General features: G+C 47.9%; 1 protein-coding gene across 1 annotated transcript; it reads left to right on the top strand.

The window, feature by feature from the left end:
• The first annotated feature begins 270 nt into the window (after positions 1-270).
• LOC121980232 (protein YIP4b-like) lies at positions 271-17,514 on the top strand. The gene is made up of 3 exons (XM_042532202.1): positions 271-857; positions 16,872-16,946; positions 17,066-17,514. Exons 1-3 carry the CDS (start codon positions 369-371, stop codon positions 17,324-17,326), a joined length of 825 nt encoding a protein of 274 aa, XP_042388136.1. The 5' UTR covers positions 271-368; the 3' UTR covers positions 17,327-17,514.
• Positions 17,515-18,639: the final 1,125 nt, after the last annotated feature.

Genomic DNA, 18,639 nt, shown 5'->3' with positions numbered 1-18,639 from the left:
TAATTATTTTTTAAAAAATATTTTATTTATTTGAAACAAAACAGAGCCAGAGAGCCTCTGGTCAAAACACAGCATCTAGTCGGAGTTCGGATCACTATTCCTTCGGACTTCGCAGCCGCGTGAAGACTTTCGGCGGGTCGGATCCATACATTTCTTATTTTTCCCTTCCTCCTCTGGCGGGTGCCGAAACCCGCAACCCGCAATCCTCAACCCGCAACCCGCAACCCGCAACCCCTTTGTCTCCCTCGTCAACGTAAAGACAACGCAATTCTCGCTCCCTCATCTGGGTAGCCGGATTTCAACCCTCCGCTTTGCTCTTCGTCCTGCGGCCCTGCGGTCGCGCCGCCCCACCGTTGTAGCCAGCGAAGATGTCGCACGAGGACACCATCCCCCTTCATCACTCTTCACAGTCCGACATCGACGAGATCGAGAACCTCTTCAACGCCCCCGTCCACGTCGCCACCGTACTCCCTGCCCGCCCGCCCAGCCCCCCGCGCGCCTCCATCCCCGTTTCCCATTCCTCCACCTCCTTGCCGCCCTACCAGAAGGTGCTCCCATCCTCCTCCCCGCCCCCGGTCGTACCGGCTGTGCCGGTCGATGCTGCTCCGGCTGGAAGATCTAGGACCGGCGTCTCTGCAGATGCCTTCGGCTCGCCCGCCAACACGCTAACGGAGCCGGTTTGGGACACCGTGAAGCGGGATCTCGCGAGGATCGTGAGCAATCTGCAGCTGGTTGTATTCCCGAATCCGTTTAGAGAGGATCCGGGAAGGGCACTCAGGGATTGGGATCTTTGGGGTCCATTCTTCTTCATCGTGTTTCTCGGATTAACACTTTCTTGGTCTGCATCGGTGAAGAAGGTAACAGCAGATCTCCAGCTCCTGCGTTGATTTGTTTATAGTTTAATATAGTTTTCTTCCTTTGGATATCGATCACGGTATCACGGATTATTGGTTTTTTTTAATGACATTTTTGTAATCGCGGACCTGATTTTCACTTTCCTAAAATCATGCTTTCTAGTTTGAAAATTTTCAAAACGCACACGCTAGCATTTTACATACCCAAAATAACTGTAGCCTCACAAGATTAATTTGTTTTTTTAGGATTGACAATTGTGCGTAATCACAATTTACACACAAGCTCATTGTTGTCCTGATCCTTTTTATCTGGCATGAATCGAACATGGTTGTGTGACCAGTTTTTTACCAAGCATCTATATGTGCTTGCAAATTTTCTTTTGCCTTACTACAACTTTTGAGCAAAGGTTCACCAAGCTCATGTTAAGTTGGAGCGATGTAGCCTGGGATGATATGGACCAATTGTCTCTACCATGATCCAGAAGTCTTTAAAGTAGTCAAATGAAATTGGGGGCCTACTTCATCGAATCATTTATCCACATTTTTTTTATTGAGCTCTTTTTTCCTGGGCAAATTTATCATTTATGTTGCTCTGGCTTATTGAGTCTTGTAACATCACTATTATTTCTGGATCACTAGTTGTGAATAAATTCATTACTCCTTTAGTTCTTGACCATTTACTACCCATTTCTTAAATCTCTTGCTTCATACAAATATTTACCTCTACCTTTCCTTCATCAAATAGCTTTTCCTTGTGATCATTTTTTTTCAGTCTTCTCTACATATTCAAAGCAAACTTTCATAGTCACAGAGGCAAATTTTAGACATCAAGAAAAATTACCCTGAATATGAGCAAGGCATCGTGTTAATCTATGGACTTCTAACTTGATTATCTTCCCAAAAAGCTTGCGTACAACGGTATTAGCATATTTTTTGTTAGGTAGATATTTTCCATATCTCCATGCAGGATCGGTTGACCCTGTTTGCCTACATCTAATCAAGGTTCACATGTCAATGTTGCCAATCTCTAATTGACTAAATAATGAACACTAAACAAATAGACACAATTAGAGACTTTTATTGGATCCTATATAAAATAAATATATTCAAAGAAATAATAAGTTAAAGAAGATTAAAATATCAAATTAAGCAATTTGAGAAATGGGAACAAGAATAGTTGGCACAAACTTGAGAGAGTAGTGTGGAGTTGAACAAAAATTGTAGAATGGAGGATTTCTACATCTTTAGTTATTTCATCTGTTGTTTTTGAGGAGAACGGTGTAATGATTAGAGTGGACAGATAATAGATAAGAGAAATATGTAGAAGAAGATAGAGAGACCTTTGGAGAGTGAGAAGAAAATTGTAGTCTCCAACAACTATTTTAGCAGCTCCTTTGAAGGGAAAGAATTGGAATGTTTAAAGGATATGAGGACTATGGAAGAGAAAATAATGAAGAAAGTGGTCTTACCTTGGAGGGGGAAGAAATTTGCAGCGTCCAATGACTATTTCAGAAGATATTTTAATGGAAAAAGTTGTAAGAATTAGAAGTTGGAGACCTCACCTTAAAGAAGAGAAGAATTCACAGTAGTAAAATGAGGAGGAAGAATAAGAAATCTGCTTTCTTCTGTTGTTTGCCAGTTGTCCACATGAGAGAGGAATTCATGTGAGGAGAATAACTTTAAGGTAAATTAATTTTGTTTAAAAAACAAATCTGGTTTATTTTAACCTCCTGTTCAGTTGCTTGCCCAAACTATATGTATCGTCCACTTAGATCTTTTTTTTTTTTTTTGAAATGACCACATGTAAGGGGCCGCATGAGGTAGGCGAAGCAGTCCCTTGAGCAAACAATCTAAGCGGACACCTTGGATACATTTGAAAACACTTTATGATTTTGAAGTTTGTCATCCTAGAGAGTCAATTTTCTTATCTACTTGTGTGCACTAAACTGAGAGTTCCGCTAAGCATAAGTGAGAGATATATGTCAGTGTTAGAAAGGAAATTATTCTTAATAATAATTATCAGAAAGTGGAGATATATGCCAGATTTAGGAAACAAATTACATGTGGTCATAGTTATCAGAGCATATGATGATAATATTGTTTATACTGTTGCATTTGTCAAATAGTCAAATAAAAACTCCCCTAAGAGCCTCTGTCCATTTTATTGGGTCATACAATAACAACCAAGTCTTATCCCACTATATAGAGTCGGCCATTTTATTAGGTCATACCATGATGAAATTTGTTTATTTATTTAACTTGGCAACTTGCTTAAGAAATAATACAAATTTCAATTTAGAGGAATTGTTTTCTTACTAATGGCATTCAGGCCTCCATCTTTACATCTTGACTTTTTTCCAACTTGGGTGCTAGTGCTTTTATGTAGACATGTAATTTTTTGGTAGCATGAATCTGGTGCAGATAACTTGAAAAAGTTTTTCTTTCCATTCTTTTCTTCCTTCTTCCATCTATCCTCTTCTTTCTTTTTCATCTCTTCTCTGCTCATTGTTCCATTGTTTTCAGCAAATATTTAAGGATTATATCATGGTTTAAAATTTCGACCCGTGCCGAGGTTTCGGTCTCAGGCCGGAACGATACGGTTTCGGTATCGTATCGTGCCGTGCCGATATAGTTTCGGTATTTTTTATTTATCTATAATAATGATAAGATAAATATGTTTATTGTGTATATAAAAATAAGTTGTATATTGATTTATTATAAGTTCTCAATTATTGAATAATTTAATATTGTTAGAAAAAATAATTAAAATAATTTTATTTAAATAGAATTGATATATCAATAATTCAAATTAAAATGGAAGTATCTATAATAATAATAATAATAATAATAATAATACAAGATATTATTTTATATTAATAATAATTATATAAATTAACTATTTATTCATTTAATTAATTATTAATTAAATAATATATATTTTAAATAGTAAAAAATATCAAGTAAAAAATAAAAAAAAAAAACAGAATACAAATATAATTTATTAGAATTTTTAAATTTTTTTAAGATTTTTTTTACATTTTTTTAAAAATTTAAATGAAATTTAAAATAATAAAAATATATTAGAATATAAATAAGAATTATTATATATTTTTTAAAATTTTTAAATGAAATTTAAAATATTATTTTTTCAGTATATTAATTAATAAAATTTATTTAATTTATTTTACTTTTAAATATATTTTTTATATATTTTATTAGGATAATTTAACTAGGTTTATAAAAGCCTCTTTGAAATATCACATCTCCTCTACCCATCCTCCTTAGGAATTGTTTAAATTAATAAAATAAAATAAATAATTATTAAAAACAGAAAAAAAAAAAAAAAAACGGCGTACACGAGATCGCGCCCGCCCGCGATCGATCTCGCGGGGGCCGTCCGGCGACGCCGGAAGGGTCGCCGGAAGCGTCCGGCGACCCTGCCGGACGATTTCGGCGCCGCAGAAGGCGTCGCGCGCGACGCCTTCTGCACGCCGAAGGCGTCGCGCACGACGCCTTCGCTGCCGAATGTGTCGCGGGACGCCGCCGGAGGCGTCCCGCGTCTCCTCCGGCGCCACCGAGACGGGGACGCCTCCCGTGCCGGTTTCGGCCGCCCGGCGGAACGGTAAAAACCGTCCGTGCCGGGCGGCACGGAACGGCACTTCAAACCTTGGATTATATACTTATGTTCTTTCACGATTGTATTTCTCTTTTTCTTATAGGAGTTTTCTGTAATATCTTTAATCAAAATTTCCCCTGTCTCTATGGATTAGTATTCATCAGGCAGCAATTTGTGGCAACCCTGTGTCTTCTGGCTTGCTTATGCTTAAAATGGGACAGTGTTGTTTTACTATGGATGGCACATGTCACTGCATCTTACATCATTCCATCTTCCAAGTTGCTGGACTATTAGTCAATGACTTAATGGTGATACTGATTACAAGGAGGAATGACAAAGTTGGGGGGTGGTATTGGGGTAATTTTCTCAAAACCTAAAGATTGAAATGTCCATGGGGAGAATCTTTTGCTTTCAACTAATTTTTCTTCAGAGCAGATCATTGAAACTGTCGGTGCAATCATGGCAAGAAGTCCATGCAGGTCGGAAGACTGAAGCAAGGAAAGAAAAATTCAAGAAGGTCGAGGACTGAGTTCTTGGCAAGAAGTTCATGTAGGTTGGAAGATCGGGTACAAGGTGAGGAAAGACCAAGAAGGTCGAGTACCGAATTTTTGACAACAGGTGAAAACCTGAGTAGATTGCGAGATCGGATGCAAGGGTAAATGAAGACCTAGAAATGAGGAAGCTCCAGGTGTAAAGTCCAGGTAACAGGAGGTTCATCTGACATGAGGTAGATTGGGTTCATTTGGTACATTAAAGGGAGGTATGTGCTTGAGGGTTTAGGGATGAAAAATCCTATTTTGGGGTTCATCGATAGATTGGTGAAAGGTGAGCTAAAACCCAAAACCCTAAACCTCAAATTCCTGGATTGGCATCACCGATTGGTGTAAACCTGGAATTTTGGGTTTGGCCAAATGGTGTATCAATCTATTGGCAAGGATTGCCAATCGATTGGTAACCAAGTCCGAGCACACAGTTGCTTCCCAAATTGATTACCCAATCGAGTAGGCATTGCTAATCAATTGGTGCAATTGATTGGCAGGCCTTCTTCGAGAGCACAAAAGGCTGCCAAATCGATTGGCCGATCGATGGGCATTGCCAATCGATTGGTGCAATTGATTGACTTTCTTTCTTTGAGAGCATAGAAGGCTGCCAAATTGATTGGTGATCCTGTCCGAGCGTTGAGTTGACGGACGCTGGGGACGTGGCACGCTCCGCTGTCTCCGACTGGTGGTGTAGCTCTCCGGCGAACCTGCAAAAAAGCCGAGCCGGGAGGGGTTTCCCGGCGGCGGCCCTCCGACGCTCAAGTCAGGCAACGAGAGAGGCAGCGTAATGATACCTTCGCCGACGTCTGGGGGTCCTTATATAGGATCCCGGGGAAATGCGGGCACGCTTCCCGATGCATGCACGCTTCTCCAAACATACCTTAACGAGCATGTGTTAGAAAAGTACCTCTGGCGCCATTCTGCAATCGTTCGAGCATATCCCGGATGTGACGGTGGAAGCTTCCACCGTATGATCTTGTGTACGGCTCGGCCGCCAACTCTGCTGCTTGTCGGCGGCAGTGTCTCCTTTGTACTCTTGCGTTCCCTGTCTATTCCAGGGCCGAGCGGGTCGGCCGCTCGGCAGGCATATTACTCCTGCACTGGTCATATGCTCGGATGAGACTGCTCCTGCCTGTGTTGCCTTGTGCACCGGCCGAACGGACAACCCGCTCGGCCCTTGAAACCTTTTTACCTTGAGCATCGGAAACCCGACCCCTAGTCGGGTTGTCTTTCATTCGGCTCGGGCTGCTTCGCCCGGTCGGCCGGGTCTCAGGGTTGAATCTCTTGACTTTTGACCTCCACGTGTCGTTGACCTTCTGCCAACGAAGGTCCTCCGCCCTTACCACCGGATCACATGCCTCCCTCTTAAGTCTAGTCGAAGGAGGCGCTAAGTCCGACTGACTGGACCGCCGGTCAGCCTAAGTGATACCGCCCTGCCACTCGGGAATGTTCCCCCTCACGGCTGCTCGGCCTCTTACTGCTACTGGCTTTGCAAACGTGTCGACGGTCAACGCTAACACCCTTCGGATCTCCTTGGAATTCGTGCAAATCCTTTCCATTAAGACCGAGCACGCGCGCTGCGCATCGTAATGACGCTCATTAAATGCGCCCCTTGGCACGGTGCCACGTGGCGCCTCTGCTGGCGTCATCGTACGGGTCGGCGATGTGTCCGAGGGGTCACCGGCGGTTTGAAATGAACGGCTCGATGGGGGCCTCGGTTCTTGTGACCTGCATCCGACGGTTGGGGCCGCTCGGGCTCGACCTTATAAAGGCTTCACCCTCTTCCTCCGCCGCACCCTTGCCTTCGCGTGTCCCGTATCCTTCCTCGGTGCTTCGGCGTTCCGGCGTTCCGGCGTTCCGGCGACTCCGATTTTCCCTTCTCTGGCGATTCTCCGCCTTCCTCCCTCGATCCTCAACTCCTTTGTAAGGTTCTTTCTCCTTTCTCCCATTCATTCCTGTGTTTTCTTCGCGTTCTCGGCCTCGTTTTGTCCTTCGGTTGCTGTTTTGCTCCTTTTTTTTCGCTTGCGCACTTGCTTTCCTTTTCGATTTCTGCCTCCTCCATTGCTTTGGCGATGGCAAGCTCCTCTCAACCTGCGGACCCGGCTCTCGGCCCATGGTATACCACCATGGAGTCGCGGTTCGATCGGCGCGATGCCGAGAGCCTGTTTAACGCCTTTGATATCCCTTCCGACTTTGAGCTAATTTTACCTTCACCTTCCGCTCAGCCGCATAGACCTCCGAGCGGCGCCTTTTGTCTTTTCCGCGACCAATTCGTAGCCGGTCTGCGGTTTCCCCTCCACCCCTTCATCATCGAAGTCGGTAACTTTTTTGGCATTCCGCTCGCCCAACTGGTTCCCAACACCTTTCGCCTCTTGTGTGGGGTTGTGGTCTTGTTTAAGATACACAACATTCCCCTCCGCCCGAAGGTCTTCTATTATTTTTATTACCCCAAGCAGTCCGAGCCGGACACTTAACTATTTCAAGCTCGACCCGGTTTAGTCTTTTTTGATAAGTTGTCTTCTTCCAACAAACATTGGAAGGAGAACTTTTTCTACCTTCGTGTTCCCGGGCAGCTCCCCTTCCGTACGAAATGGCAGGTCGGACCGCCCATCTCTCCCGAGCTGAAGAAATATAAGACCCGACCGGACTATCTTCAAGTCGCGAATCTGCTAGCCGGTCTGAAGCTCGACATCAACAAGCTCCTACCTGAAGGAGTGATGTACATATTTGGTTTGAGTCCGAGCCGGACCCCCCTTCCGAGCAGCTTCGGTAAGAACTTCACTTGTATATTTGCCTTGAGTTCTAACTGATTTCCTTCTCTTTTCTTTGCAGCGAACATCGTAATGGAGTCGGTGCTGTTCGGAATTTTGAAGAAGAAAGCGGCCGCGCTCGAAGCGGCAACGACCAAGGAAATGGAGCAACTGGGCATTGCTCCGGTCGGCTCTCATGAGGACGAGAGCGAAGCGCAGGCAGGCGAGTCGGCCGCTCAGCTTTCGCCTATGGATGCTGCCGGCGGTGCAACTTCTGGCCAGGAACCGACCGTTCGGGAGGGAAGTTCTGATCCGGAGGACGAGCTCCCACTCAATAGGAAAAGACGGAGAGTTGAGAAGCCCCTCCGTTCGGCAACCTCCGCCGTGCAAGTGTCCGAGCGAATGGGCACCGCCTCCCCACGCGGCCAAGCACCATCGGTCGAGGCTCTATCTTCCGACCGGACTCCTTCTCAACTGGAGGCGCCTGCGGCTCCCCTCGAAGCGGTTCCGGTTGCCTCCCTTCCTCCAGCACCACGCCAAGTCCTCCGCTCGGGCATTTTGTCCACCATGTCCAACCCCGCTTCTGATCTTCTGGTGTCCGCTCAGACGACTCCGGGCCGGCGCCGTACGGTTAGGGCCACTCTGCATCTCCCAACCGAGGCGTTCATAGCCGAGTCCGATCTGCCGACGTCCCTCGAGAATATGATTACTATGAAGGGGCCCCTAGCTGAGATGTGGGCGGACGCTCGGGCCCGTGTGGCCATGATACCGCTCGACAAGCTGGCTGACAGCCACATGCAGCAGTCCACCGGGGTAAGGTTTACTTCTTTATGTAGTTTTCCCGATCGGCCTCCTTACCCTTTTATTGTACATCAGCGATGGGTGGAAGAGATTGCTGTCTCCAACCGCTTGGCGATGGTGGAGGACGAGCTGACGAGACTGAAGAGTCAGGGCGGCCCGTCATCTTCCCGAGGCCCTTCTTATGCTGAGCTGCAGAAGGAGCTCGACAAAACCAAGGCTCTGTTAGAGGCCGAGAGGAAGAAGACGACCGATCATGCCTACATGTTGGACCAGCTAGACAAGAAGGTCAAATCCTACGACCGCAAGATTGAGCTGGCCACCACTCGGAAGAACACCGCCATCGCCGATCTGGACAAGAAGAACGTGGAAGCCCGCGCTCTGGAGCAGCGCGTGAATGAGCTAGCCGAGCTGCTACAAGGCGAGCAGAAAGGCCGCTCGGAGGAGGTGACTAAGCTCAAGGGCGATTTGAAGGACCTGCAGGAAGCTCTTGATGCTTCCCGTGCTGCCTTCAAAGAGTACCAAGAGGCGGAGCCGGGCCGCGTCGCCGTCTTGAGGCAAAACTACATCCGCTCGGCGGAGTTTGTAGAGAAGGTGTGCGATCGGCTAGTCATCGCCTTCGAGTTGGCCATCACAGCCACGGCGGATTATCTGAAGACCAAGGGTCAGCTCCCCGAGTCAGTGGTCATCCCTGCGACGGAGCATGCAGCGCTTCTCACTACCATCCCAAAGCATATCTTTGACTTCCTTGAATGATGTATTTTCAATAATGCTTCCGATTCGCGAGTCTTCAATTTTCATGTGGCGTCTGTAACCTTCAAATGCTAATTTTAAATGAATGCCTACTCTTGTTGCGTTTGCCTTTACTTTCGAGTGTTCCTTTTGACTATGCCGACCGGTCGCTAGACCTTTATCCGCAGAGGCTTTCTTAATTTCGCCGACCGGTTAAACGACCTCCCGCTATGCCTGAGACTTCTATGAATTTGTAGCTGGGGTGTTTTTATTTACTGTGCCGATCGGTTAGACGACCTTCCACTAGGGATTTTTGTAAGCTTTTCGCTTAGTGTTTCCCTTTACTGCGCCGATCGGTCAAATGATTCTCCCTTTTTCATAGATTCTTTGCTAATGTCTTGCTGAAGTGCTTCAACGCGACGCTGACTCATCTGGGGGGTTTATAGTCGCCAGTCCGACTCTAGAGTTTAACGTCGCCGCTTGACGGTCTTCAAGCCGGGGGGTTTATAGTCGCCGGTCCGACTCTAGGGGGTTTATAGTCGCCGGTCCGACTCTAGAGTTTAACGTCGCCGCTTGACGGTCTTCAGGCCGGAGGGTTTATAGTCGCCGGTTCGACTTTAAGATTTAACGTCGTTGCTCGACGGTCTTCAGGCCGGAGGGTTTATAGTCGTCGGTTCGACTCTAAGATTTAACGTCGCTGCTCGACGGTCTTCAATAATTAGCTTATAGCTCGGATAATATACGCCCGGCCAAACGACACGGGGTCTTCACCATGCCTTTATACAACTATCCGCTGGGCGCACAATGCTCATGCCTTTGCTTTGTTCTTATAACTTTCATTCTTGCAGCCAAAAGATACATTCGAACAGAATACTCATGAAAATATATTACATCGGCGCACCTTTCATCCGGCCCGATAGGACTGGAGATGGTTTGCGCTCCATGGCCTATCCAGCCGCCGTCCTTCCTCATCCTCCAAGTAATAGGCTCCAGATCGGAGCTTCACGACGACCTTAAAGGGTCCCGCCCAGGGAGCCTCCAGCTTGCCTACGTCATCGACCGGCTTCACTTTCTTCCAGACTAAGTCGCCCACCTGGAATGCTCGAGGAATCACGCGGCGGTTGTAGTTCTGCTTCATTCTTTGCCTGTAGGCCATTAGCCGAACAGACGCTTTGGCTCGCTCCTCGTCGATCAAGTCCAATTCTAGCTGCCTCCGCTCGGAATTATCTTCGTCGTAGTTCTTGATTCGGACGGACTCTACGCCGACTTTGACTGGGACGACCGCCTCGCCTCCATACACTAGGTCGAACGACGTTACTCCCGTTCCCTCCTTAGGGGTCTTGCGGATTGCCCATAGGACTTCCGACAGTTCGTCCACCCAACTTCCTCCCATGTGGTCGAGCCGAGCCCGAAGAATTCGGAGTATCTCCCGGTTGGCTACTTCGGCGCCACAGACGTGAAGTGCTGCTCAATGCCATATCCCTTGCACCATTCCTCGAGCTGGTTTCTGATGAACTGTCGCCCGTTGTCCGACACGAGCCGACGCGGAATGTTGAACCAACAGATGATGTTTTGCCAGATGAATTTCTTGACCATGTGCTCGGTTATCTTGGCCAATGGCTCAGCCTCCACCCACTTGGAGAAGTAATCTACTGCCACCAATAGAAACTTCCGTTGTCCGGTCGCCATAGGGAAGGGTCCTACGATGTCCATGCCCCACTGATCGAACGGACAGGACACTGTGGACGCTTTCATTTCCTCCGTCGGCTTATGCGAGAAATTATGGTACTTCTGACAGGAAAGACACGTTGCAACGGTCCGAGCGGCGTCCTCATGCAGAGTTGGCCAGAAATATCCAGCTAGCAGGATCTTCCTAGCTAAAGACCGACCGCCCGGATGACCTCCGCAAGATCCTTGGTGTACCTCTTGGAGATACTCGGCGTCTTCCGAACTGACGCACTTCAGCAGAGGTCGGGAGAACGCCTTTTTGTAAAGTTGATCTCCGATGAGCGTGAACCGGCCTGCTCTCCTCCTCAGTAGCTGAGCTTCGTCCCGATCGGACGACGCGGCACCTGAGTGCAGAAACTCCATGATGGCTGTTCTCCAATCGCTCGGGAATGTGAGGCCTTCCATCCGGTCTATGTGTGCTACCAAGGATACTTGCTCGATTGGTTGCTGGATGATTACCGGCGATATCGAGCTTGCGAGCTTGGCTAATTCATCTGCCGCCTGGTTCTCCGCTCGGGGTATCTTTTGGACCACCACTTCGGTGAAGCTAGTCTTGAGTTTTTCAAAGGCGTTCGTGTACAACCTGAGTCTTGCGTTGTTTATCTCGAAGGCACCCATGAGCTGTTGAGCGGCTAGTTGGGAATCTGAGTGAATCACCACCCAACTGGCTCCCACATGCTGTGCGGCCTGCAGTCCGGCTATAAGGGCTTCGTACTCTGCCTCATTATTTGTTGCCCGATAGTCCAGCCGGACGGACAAATGCATCCGCTCTCCCTGAGGCGAAAGTAGCAGGAGTCCAATTCCGCTTCCGAGTCGAGTGGACGATCCGTCCACATATATTTTCCATATAGCTTCGGGCTCGGGCTTTTGTACCTCGGTCACGAAATCTGCCAAGGACTGTGCTTTGATCGCCGAGCGGGGTTGATATTGGATGTCAAATTCGCTTAGCTCCGTTGTCCACTTGATGAGCCGTCCGGATGCTTCAGGGTTCAGGAGTACCCTTGCTAGCGGGCTATTCGTCATCACAATAATGGTGTGCGCCAAAAAGTAAGGGCGCAACCTCCGAGCGGCAAGGACCAAGGTGAAAGCCAACTTCTCGAGACCGGTGTAGCGAGATTCAGCATCCTTTAAGATATGGCTTAAAAAGTACACTGGTTGTTCTTCGCCGCTCGACCTTACTAATGCTGAGCCCACAGCATGCTCAGTTGAAGATAAATAAATGCGGAGTGGCTCACCTACGGCCGGCTTCGCCAACACGGGCAAGGAATTCAGGTAAGTCTTCAGTTCCTCGAATGCCTAATCGCACTCCTCGTCCTATTGAAACTTGGTGGCTTTACGGAGAATCTTGAAGAATGGCAGGCTCTGGTCGGCGGTCTTAGAGATAAACCTTGACAGCGCCGTTATCCGCCCGGTGAGACGTTGTACCTCTCGAAGATTTCTGGGGGGCGGCATGTCTTGTAGTGCCTTTATCTTGCTGGGGTTCGCCTCTATGCCCCGCTCGGTCACGATGTAACCTAGGAAGCGCCCGCCTTTTGCTCCGAATAGGCACTTATGAGGATTAAGCTTGACGCCATATTTTCTCAATGTTTGGAAGGTCTCCTCCACATCCGCATAGAGATCGGCCGCCCGGAAGGACTTGATAAGTATGTCGTCCACATACACTTCCAAGTTGCGTCCGATCTGCTCTCTGAACACCTTGTTCATTAGACGCTGGTAGGTGGCTCCTGCATTCTTCAGCCCGAACGACATTACATTGTAGCAGTAGGTGCCGTCCGTCGTTACGAAGCTGACCTTCTCCTGGTCTTCTCGGGCGAGCGGCACTTGATGGTAGCCTTGGTATGCATCCAGCATGCATATCAGCTCGCACCCGGCCGTGGAGTCCACCAGCTGATCGATCCGAGGCAGGGGGTAGAAGTTCTTCGGGCATGCCTTGTTCAAGTCTTGGAAGTCGATGCAGACTCTCCACTTGTTGCCCGGCTTGGAGACCAGAACCACATTAGCGAGCCAACTTGGGAATTGCACTTCCCTTATGTGACCGGTCTCCAGAAGCTTCTCTATCTCCGCCCGGATTATTACATTCCGCTCCGCGCTGAAGTCCATCTTCCTTTGCTTCACCGACCGAGCGTCCGGCCGGACGTGAAGTTCATGCTGCGCCACGCTTGGCCAGACCCCTGGCAGCTCATGGGTCGACCAAGCGAAGACGTCGCAGTTTCACCGTAGGCATTTGATCAGCTTCTCCTTCTGCTTCTCCTCCAGATCAGATGCTATGAAGGTGGTGGCCTCCGGTCGGGAAGAGTCAATCTGCACCTCCTCTTTTCTTCATAAACCAAAGAAGGAGGTTTCTCGGTTATAGTATTTACCTCGACTCGCGGCACCTTCTGAGCGGACTTGGATTCGGCTCGGACCATCTCCACATAGCATCTTCGAGCCGCCAGTTGGTCTCCCCGCACCTCCCCTACTTGATCTTCCACCGGAAACTTGATCTTCTGGCAGAAGGTAGAGACGACCGCCCGAAACTCGTTGAGCGCCGGTCGCCCCAAGATAACGTTGTATGCAGAAGGAGCATCAACCACGATGAAGGTGGTAGTCCTTGTCCTTCTGAGCGGCTCCTCGCCCAACGAGATAGCTAGCTGGACTTGGCCGACCGGCAAGACTTCGTTCCCAGTGAACCCGTAGAGGGGGGTCGTCATTGGCAGTAGTTCAGCTCGGTCTATTTGCAGTTGGTCGTAGGCTTTCTTGAATATTATATTGACAGAGCTGCCTGTGTCAATGAAAATGCGGTGAATAGTATAGTTGACTATTACCGCTCGAATGATCAGGGCGTCATCGTGTGGGACTTCGACTCCTTCGAGGTCCCTGGGCCCGAAGCTGATCTCGGGTCCGCTCGCCATTTCCTGGCTACAGCCGACCGCGTGGATCCTCAGCTGCCTTGCGTGTGCCTTTCTGGCTTTATTGGAATCTCCGCCGGTCGGGCCTCCGGCGATGATGTTGATCTCTCCCCGAGATGCGTTGCCCCTATTTTCCTCCTCCCGAGCGGAAGGTCGAGGTTGTTCGTGTGATGCTCGATGGTGAGCTCCGGGCTGCTGATGATGCTGCCGCTCGGGGGATCTCCTTTCTATCCTTTGAACGGGGCTCCGTTGTCGATGTTGCCGGTCTGGTGAAGGCGATCGGCGGCGGTAACTCCTCGGCGCGAGATGAGCGATGGGGGGAGGCTCCGACAGTCGCGGGTGTTGTGAGTAGCCGACTGATGGAGTGAACAAAACATCGAGGTCCATACCTTTCCCCTGGGCTTGGGCCGATCAGCCGCGACTTGCTGGATGGCGTGCGGCTGAGCGTGCTGATGAGGACGGGCGGCTTCGACTCGCAGTCCTCTGGGTGGCTGGTGACTGATGGGTTGTTTCCGCTCGACGGAAACTGGTTGGTCACTCAGGGCTTCTTTTCTTCTCGCCGCCTGGGTTTCCTCCACATTGATGTATTCGTTAGCCTTGTGCAGCATGTGGTCGTAGTCCCGGGGCGGCTTCCGGATGAGCGAGCGGAAGAAGTCACCGTCCACGAGCCCTTGCGTGAACGCGTTCATCATTGTTTCCGAGGTGACCGTTGGAATGCCCATGGCCACATGGTTGAAGCGCTGAATATACGCTCGGAGCGGCTCCCTCACGCCTTGCTTGATGGCAAACAGGTTGACGCTCGTCTTCTGGTGGCGCCTGCTGCTTGCAAAATGATGGAGGAACGCCGTTCGGAATTCCTTGAAACTTGTGATGGAGCCGTCCGACAGCCTCCGGAACCACCGATGCGCTGATCCCGAAAGCGTGGTGAGGAACTCTCGGCATTTCACACCATCTGTGTACTGATGCGGAGTGGCGGTGCTGTCGAACTTACCCAGGTGGTCGTCTGGGTCGGTTGTCCCGTTGTACTCCCCGATCGCAGGGGGCACATAATTTCTCGGCAGTGGATCACGAAGAATGACCTCTGAGAACTGCCGGTTGATCCGCTCAGGAGACGCGTCCGATCGGGGCGCCTTTCCTTTTCTGACGTCCTGGATGGGTACTTCATCCGATGAAGATCCCTTGTCTTGGTTAGCTTGTGCTACCTCCGAGGGCGTCTGGAACAGAGCCCGATGAAAAGGTATCGGGGCGGGTGGCGCCCCCATCTGAGTGTCGGCCGACCCCTTGTTTTGCCCTCATATTGAGAGCTGCTCCTGTCTGTCTTCGGGTGGGGCTCGGCCTCTCGAGGCTGATGTCGCTTGCTGCGCTGCCCGCTCAGCCTGAGCTTTATGTTGCTGCTCCACGATTTTTGCGGCTCGCGCTTGGACGAGTGCTTCGAGCTCTTCGGGAGAGAGCGTTACCAGAAGTTGACGTCCAGCTTCTTCTATCTTCTTGGCTCGGATTCAGGTGCGTTCCCACAACGGCGCCAATTTGATCCTGTCCGAGCGCTGAGTCGACGGACGCTGGGACGTGGCACGCTCCGCTATCTCCGACTGGTGGTGTAGCTCTCCGGCGAACCTGCAAAGAAGCCGAGCCGGGAGGGGTTTCCCGGCGGCGGCCCTCCGACGCTCAAGTCAGGCAACGAGAGAGGCAGCGTAATGCATACCTTCGTCGACGTCTGGGGGTCCTTATATAGGACCCCGGGGAAATGCGGGCACGCTTCCCGATGCGTGCACGCTTCTCAAACATACCTTAACGAGCCTGTGTTAGAAAAGTACCTTTGGCGCCATTCCGCAATCGTCCGAGCATATCCCGGATGTGACGGTGGAAGCTTCCACCATATGATCCTGTGTACGGCTCGGCCGCCAACTCTGCTGCTTGTCGGCGGCAGGTGTCTTGAGGATGATGTTATTCCCTGTCTCCTTTGTCCTCTTGCGTTCCCTGTCTGTTCCAGGGCCGAGCGGGTCGGCCGCTCAGCAGGCATATTCCTCCTGCACCGGTCATATGCTCGGATGAGACTGCTCTTGCCTGTGTTGCCTTGTGCACCGGCCGAACGGACAACCCGCTCGGCCCTTGAATCCTTTTTACCTTGAGCATCGGAAACCCGACCCCTAGTCGAGTTGTCTTTCATTCGGCTCGGGCTGCTTCGCCCGGTCGGCCGGGTCTCAGGATTGAATCTCTTGACTTTTGATCTCCACGTGTCGTTGACCTTCTGCCAACGAAGGTCCTCCGCCCTTACCACCGGATCAATTGGCCAATCAATTGACAAAAGTTTAAAGAAACATAAGGCTGCCAAATCGATTGGTGGGAAGTGGTTGGGATTCAAAATGGATTATAGAAACCATCCGGTTGGTTGGGTTTGGTGGTCTTAAGAGTGTTTCTAATTCTGAAGCTAAATCCCTAGTGGAGTCAGTACCAGAGACTTTATGATACTTGCTGTCATCAGTGCTTAATCTCAACAGTTCATTGCTTTGGATGAGAAATCTATTGTGATACTAGTGGGAGAGATACTAGGGTAAAGTTGTACAGAGCCGGAAGATGAGTATGTGAGAAAAGACTTATGCTTTGAACCAGTTTTCTTGAGCCAGGAGATGAGTATGTCAGAGAAAGACTTATGCTTTGAACCAGTTTTCTTGAACTTGCTGAGAACAGGTCATCAACAAATGAACTGGGTTGCTCAAATTTTTGCCTTACAGTTGTTTGATCCTTATTCAAAGCTCAAGAGAGCGGTCCATTGAGTAGGCATACCCCAGTTTTCTGTATTTTTTTTTACTTTCACTTTCTATCTTTGCTTCTGTTTTATTTCTCTGTGATTTCTGTCCCTTTATGATTAATTCTAATGGTTCCGAATATTTTGTTGTTTTGTTGTCAAAATCTTCTCCTTGGATAAATTGCATATTTTGATGCTTTTGTGCTCATATTTACAGTCTGAAGTCTTTGCTGTTGCATTTGCAATCCTTGCTGCTGGTGCTATTATTCTGACAACGAATGTACTACTTCTGGTGAGCAACCTGGCATACCTACAATACCTATTTTTTGTTTCATTTTTTTTTTTGCTTTATTTTGTCCTATAGTTTTGTTTGGTAAATTGGATTGTGATGATATGTTTTTTGTTTATTAGGGTGGCCATATTATCTTCTTCCAAAGTCTGAGTCTTCTTGGCTACTGCCTCTTCCCCCTGGATGTAGGAGCCCTAGTTGGCATGTTGGTAAGCAATGCTATACTTAAGTTAGTGGTGGTCTCCATTACATTGGCATGGAGCTGTTGGGCAGCATATCCTTTCATGAGTGCAGCAGTAAATCCCAGAAGAAAAGCTTTGGCTTTGTATCCTGTTTTCCTTTTGTATATATCTGTTGGCTTTTTTATCATTGCAATAGATTAAGACCTCTCACATCTATGTGCTTGGTGGTTATCAGTTAAACTGCCTTTCATCCAACCACCTAAACGTACTATTAGATAGATTTCCATGACAATGCTCATTTTGCTTGCTATTTCAAGGTTTCTAGCACTTTTAGAGACCTTATGTCCTCGTTGGTTGAGTGGAAATGTGTGTTTATTCTATTGGATTCATCATAAGGACTTCCTGTTTGCAGAATACTTGTCACAAATAACCATAAGAATATAAATCTATAATTGTATTCTGTAAACTAAACAATTCATACAATTAGCACCTTGGAAGATTGCATGTGAGTTTTTTTTCTTGATATGACCGTTTATGCTCAACAGTTTGAATCACTAGTGATCAAATTGATTTAAGTTGCATTCTAATTGACTTTTGGTTTTCATTGCTTATTGGCACGGCAAGTGGTTACTTGTTCATGCAGTTAAACTTTTATCTCATTAAGAAACTCCAGTACATGTTATCCGGTAACAATCAAGTGTGACCTTAGCCTTATTTAGCTTCAATTCGACATATTGCCTTTGTGCAAATAAGTAAATCCGTCCATTTCGGTTTCCTATTAGTTTATTTGAACCTAAGCTCTCCTTATGGATGACAACTGATTATGAATTGTTTGTAGATTTTTATGACCTATATTTCTTTAGAAAAGGAAATTTTTAGCTTGTTATTTAATTTTGGCTTGATATTTAATGCCAAAACTGTAAGTTCTATGATGAGTCTTGATTCTTACATTGAAAGTTATCTCGTCTCTTGATCTCCGTGGACTGTTGATGACTTGTCTTTTCATCCATTTAAAATCGGACGGAACAAACTTTTCATCCTCTTGAAATTTTTTGACTATGAGAACACTAACTCCACCAGCTGACTGTGAATACCAAACATCGGTGTTTGTGACAGCCGTGAGTTTGGAGTCTGTGAGTTTGTGCTGTGGCTGTGAACACGCGGTGTTTGTGAACTGGCGATCTGGTTTTGCAGCCGCAAGCTCGAGCTTGTCTATTTTTGAATCTAAGTTTACTTGACGAATTTGCAAAATCGTTTCGAAGGAAACTTTATTTAGATTCTGAAGATGTATGTGTATTGGCGTTTACTACAACTTCTAAAATAATAATTGTTTCGGGTGTTTCTCCAATAACTTAAAGGCATATTAAAGCCAACAGCTTTTTTCCGTTGTTGTCAATTTCGTTTCCTTTTCTTTTTCTTTTAAAAATCAGGAATTCCATGTATTTTACATTTTTCAATCTTTTCATTGCACCGCCATGAAGCTGTCGAAGTGATTTTAAGTTCACGTACGTGAA

The sequence above is a fragment of the Zingiber officinale genome, chromosome 5A (assembly GCF_018446385.1).
Source record: "Zingiber officinale cultivar Zhangliang chromosome 5A, Zo_v1.1, whole genome shotgun sequence".
Taxonomy (NCBI): domain Eukaryota; kingdom Viridiplantae; phylum Streptophyta; class Magnoliopsida; order Zingiberales; family Zingiberaceae; genus Zingiber; species Zingiber officinale.
This window is presented reverse-complemented; position numbering and strand designations above follow the sequence as displayed.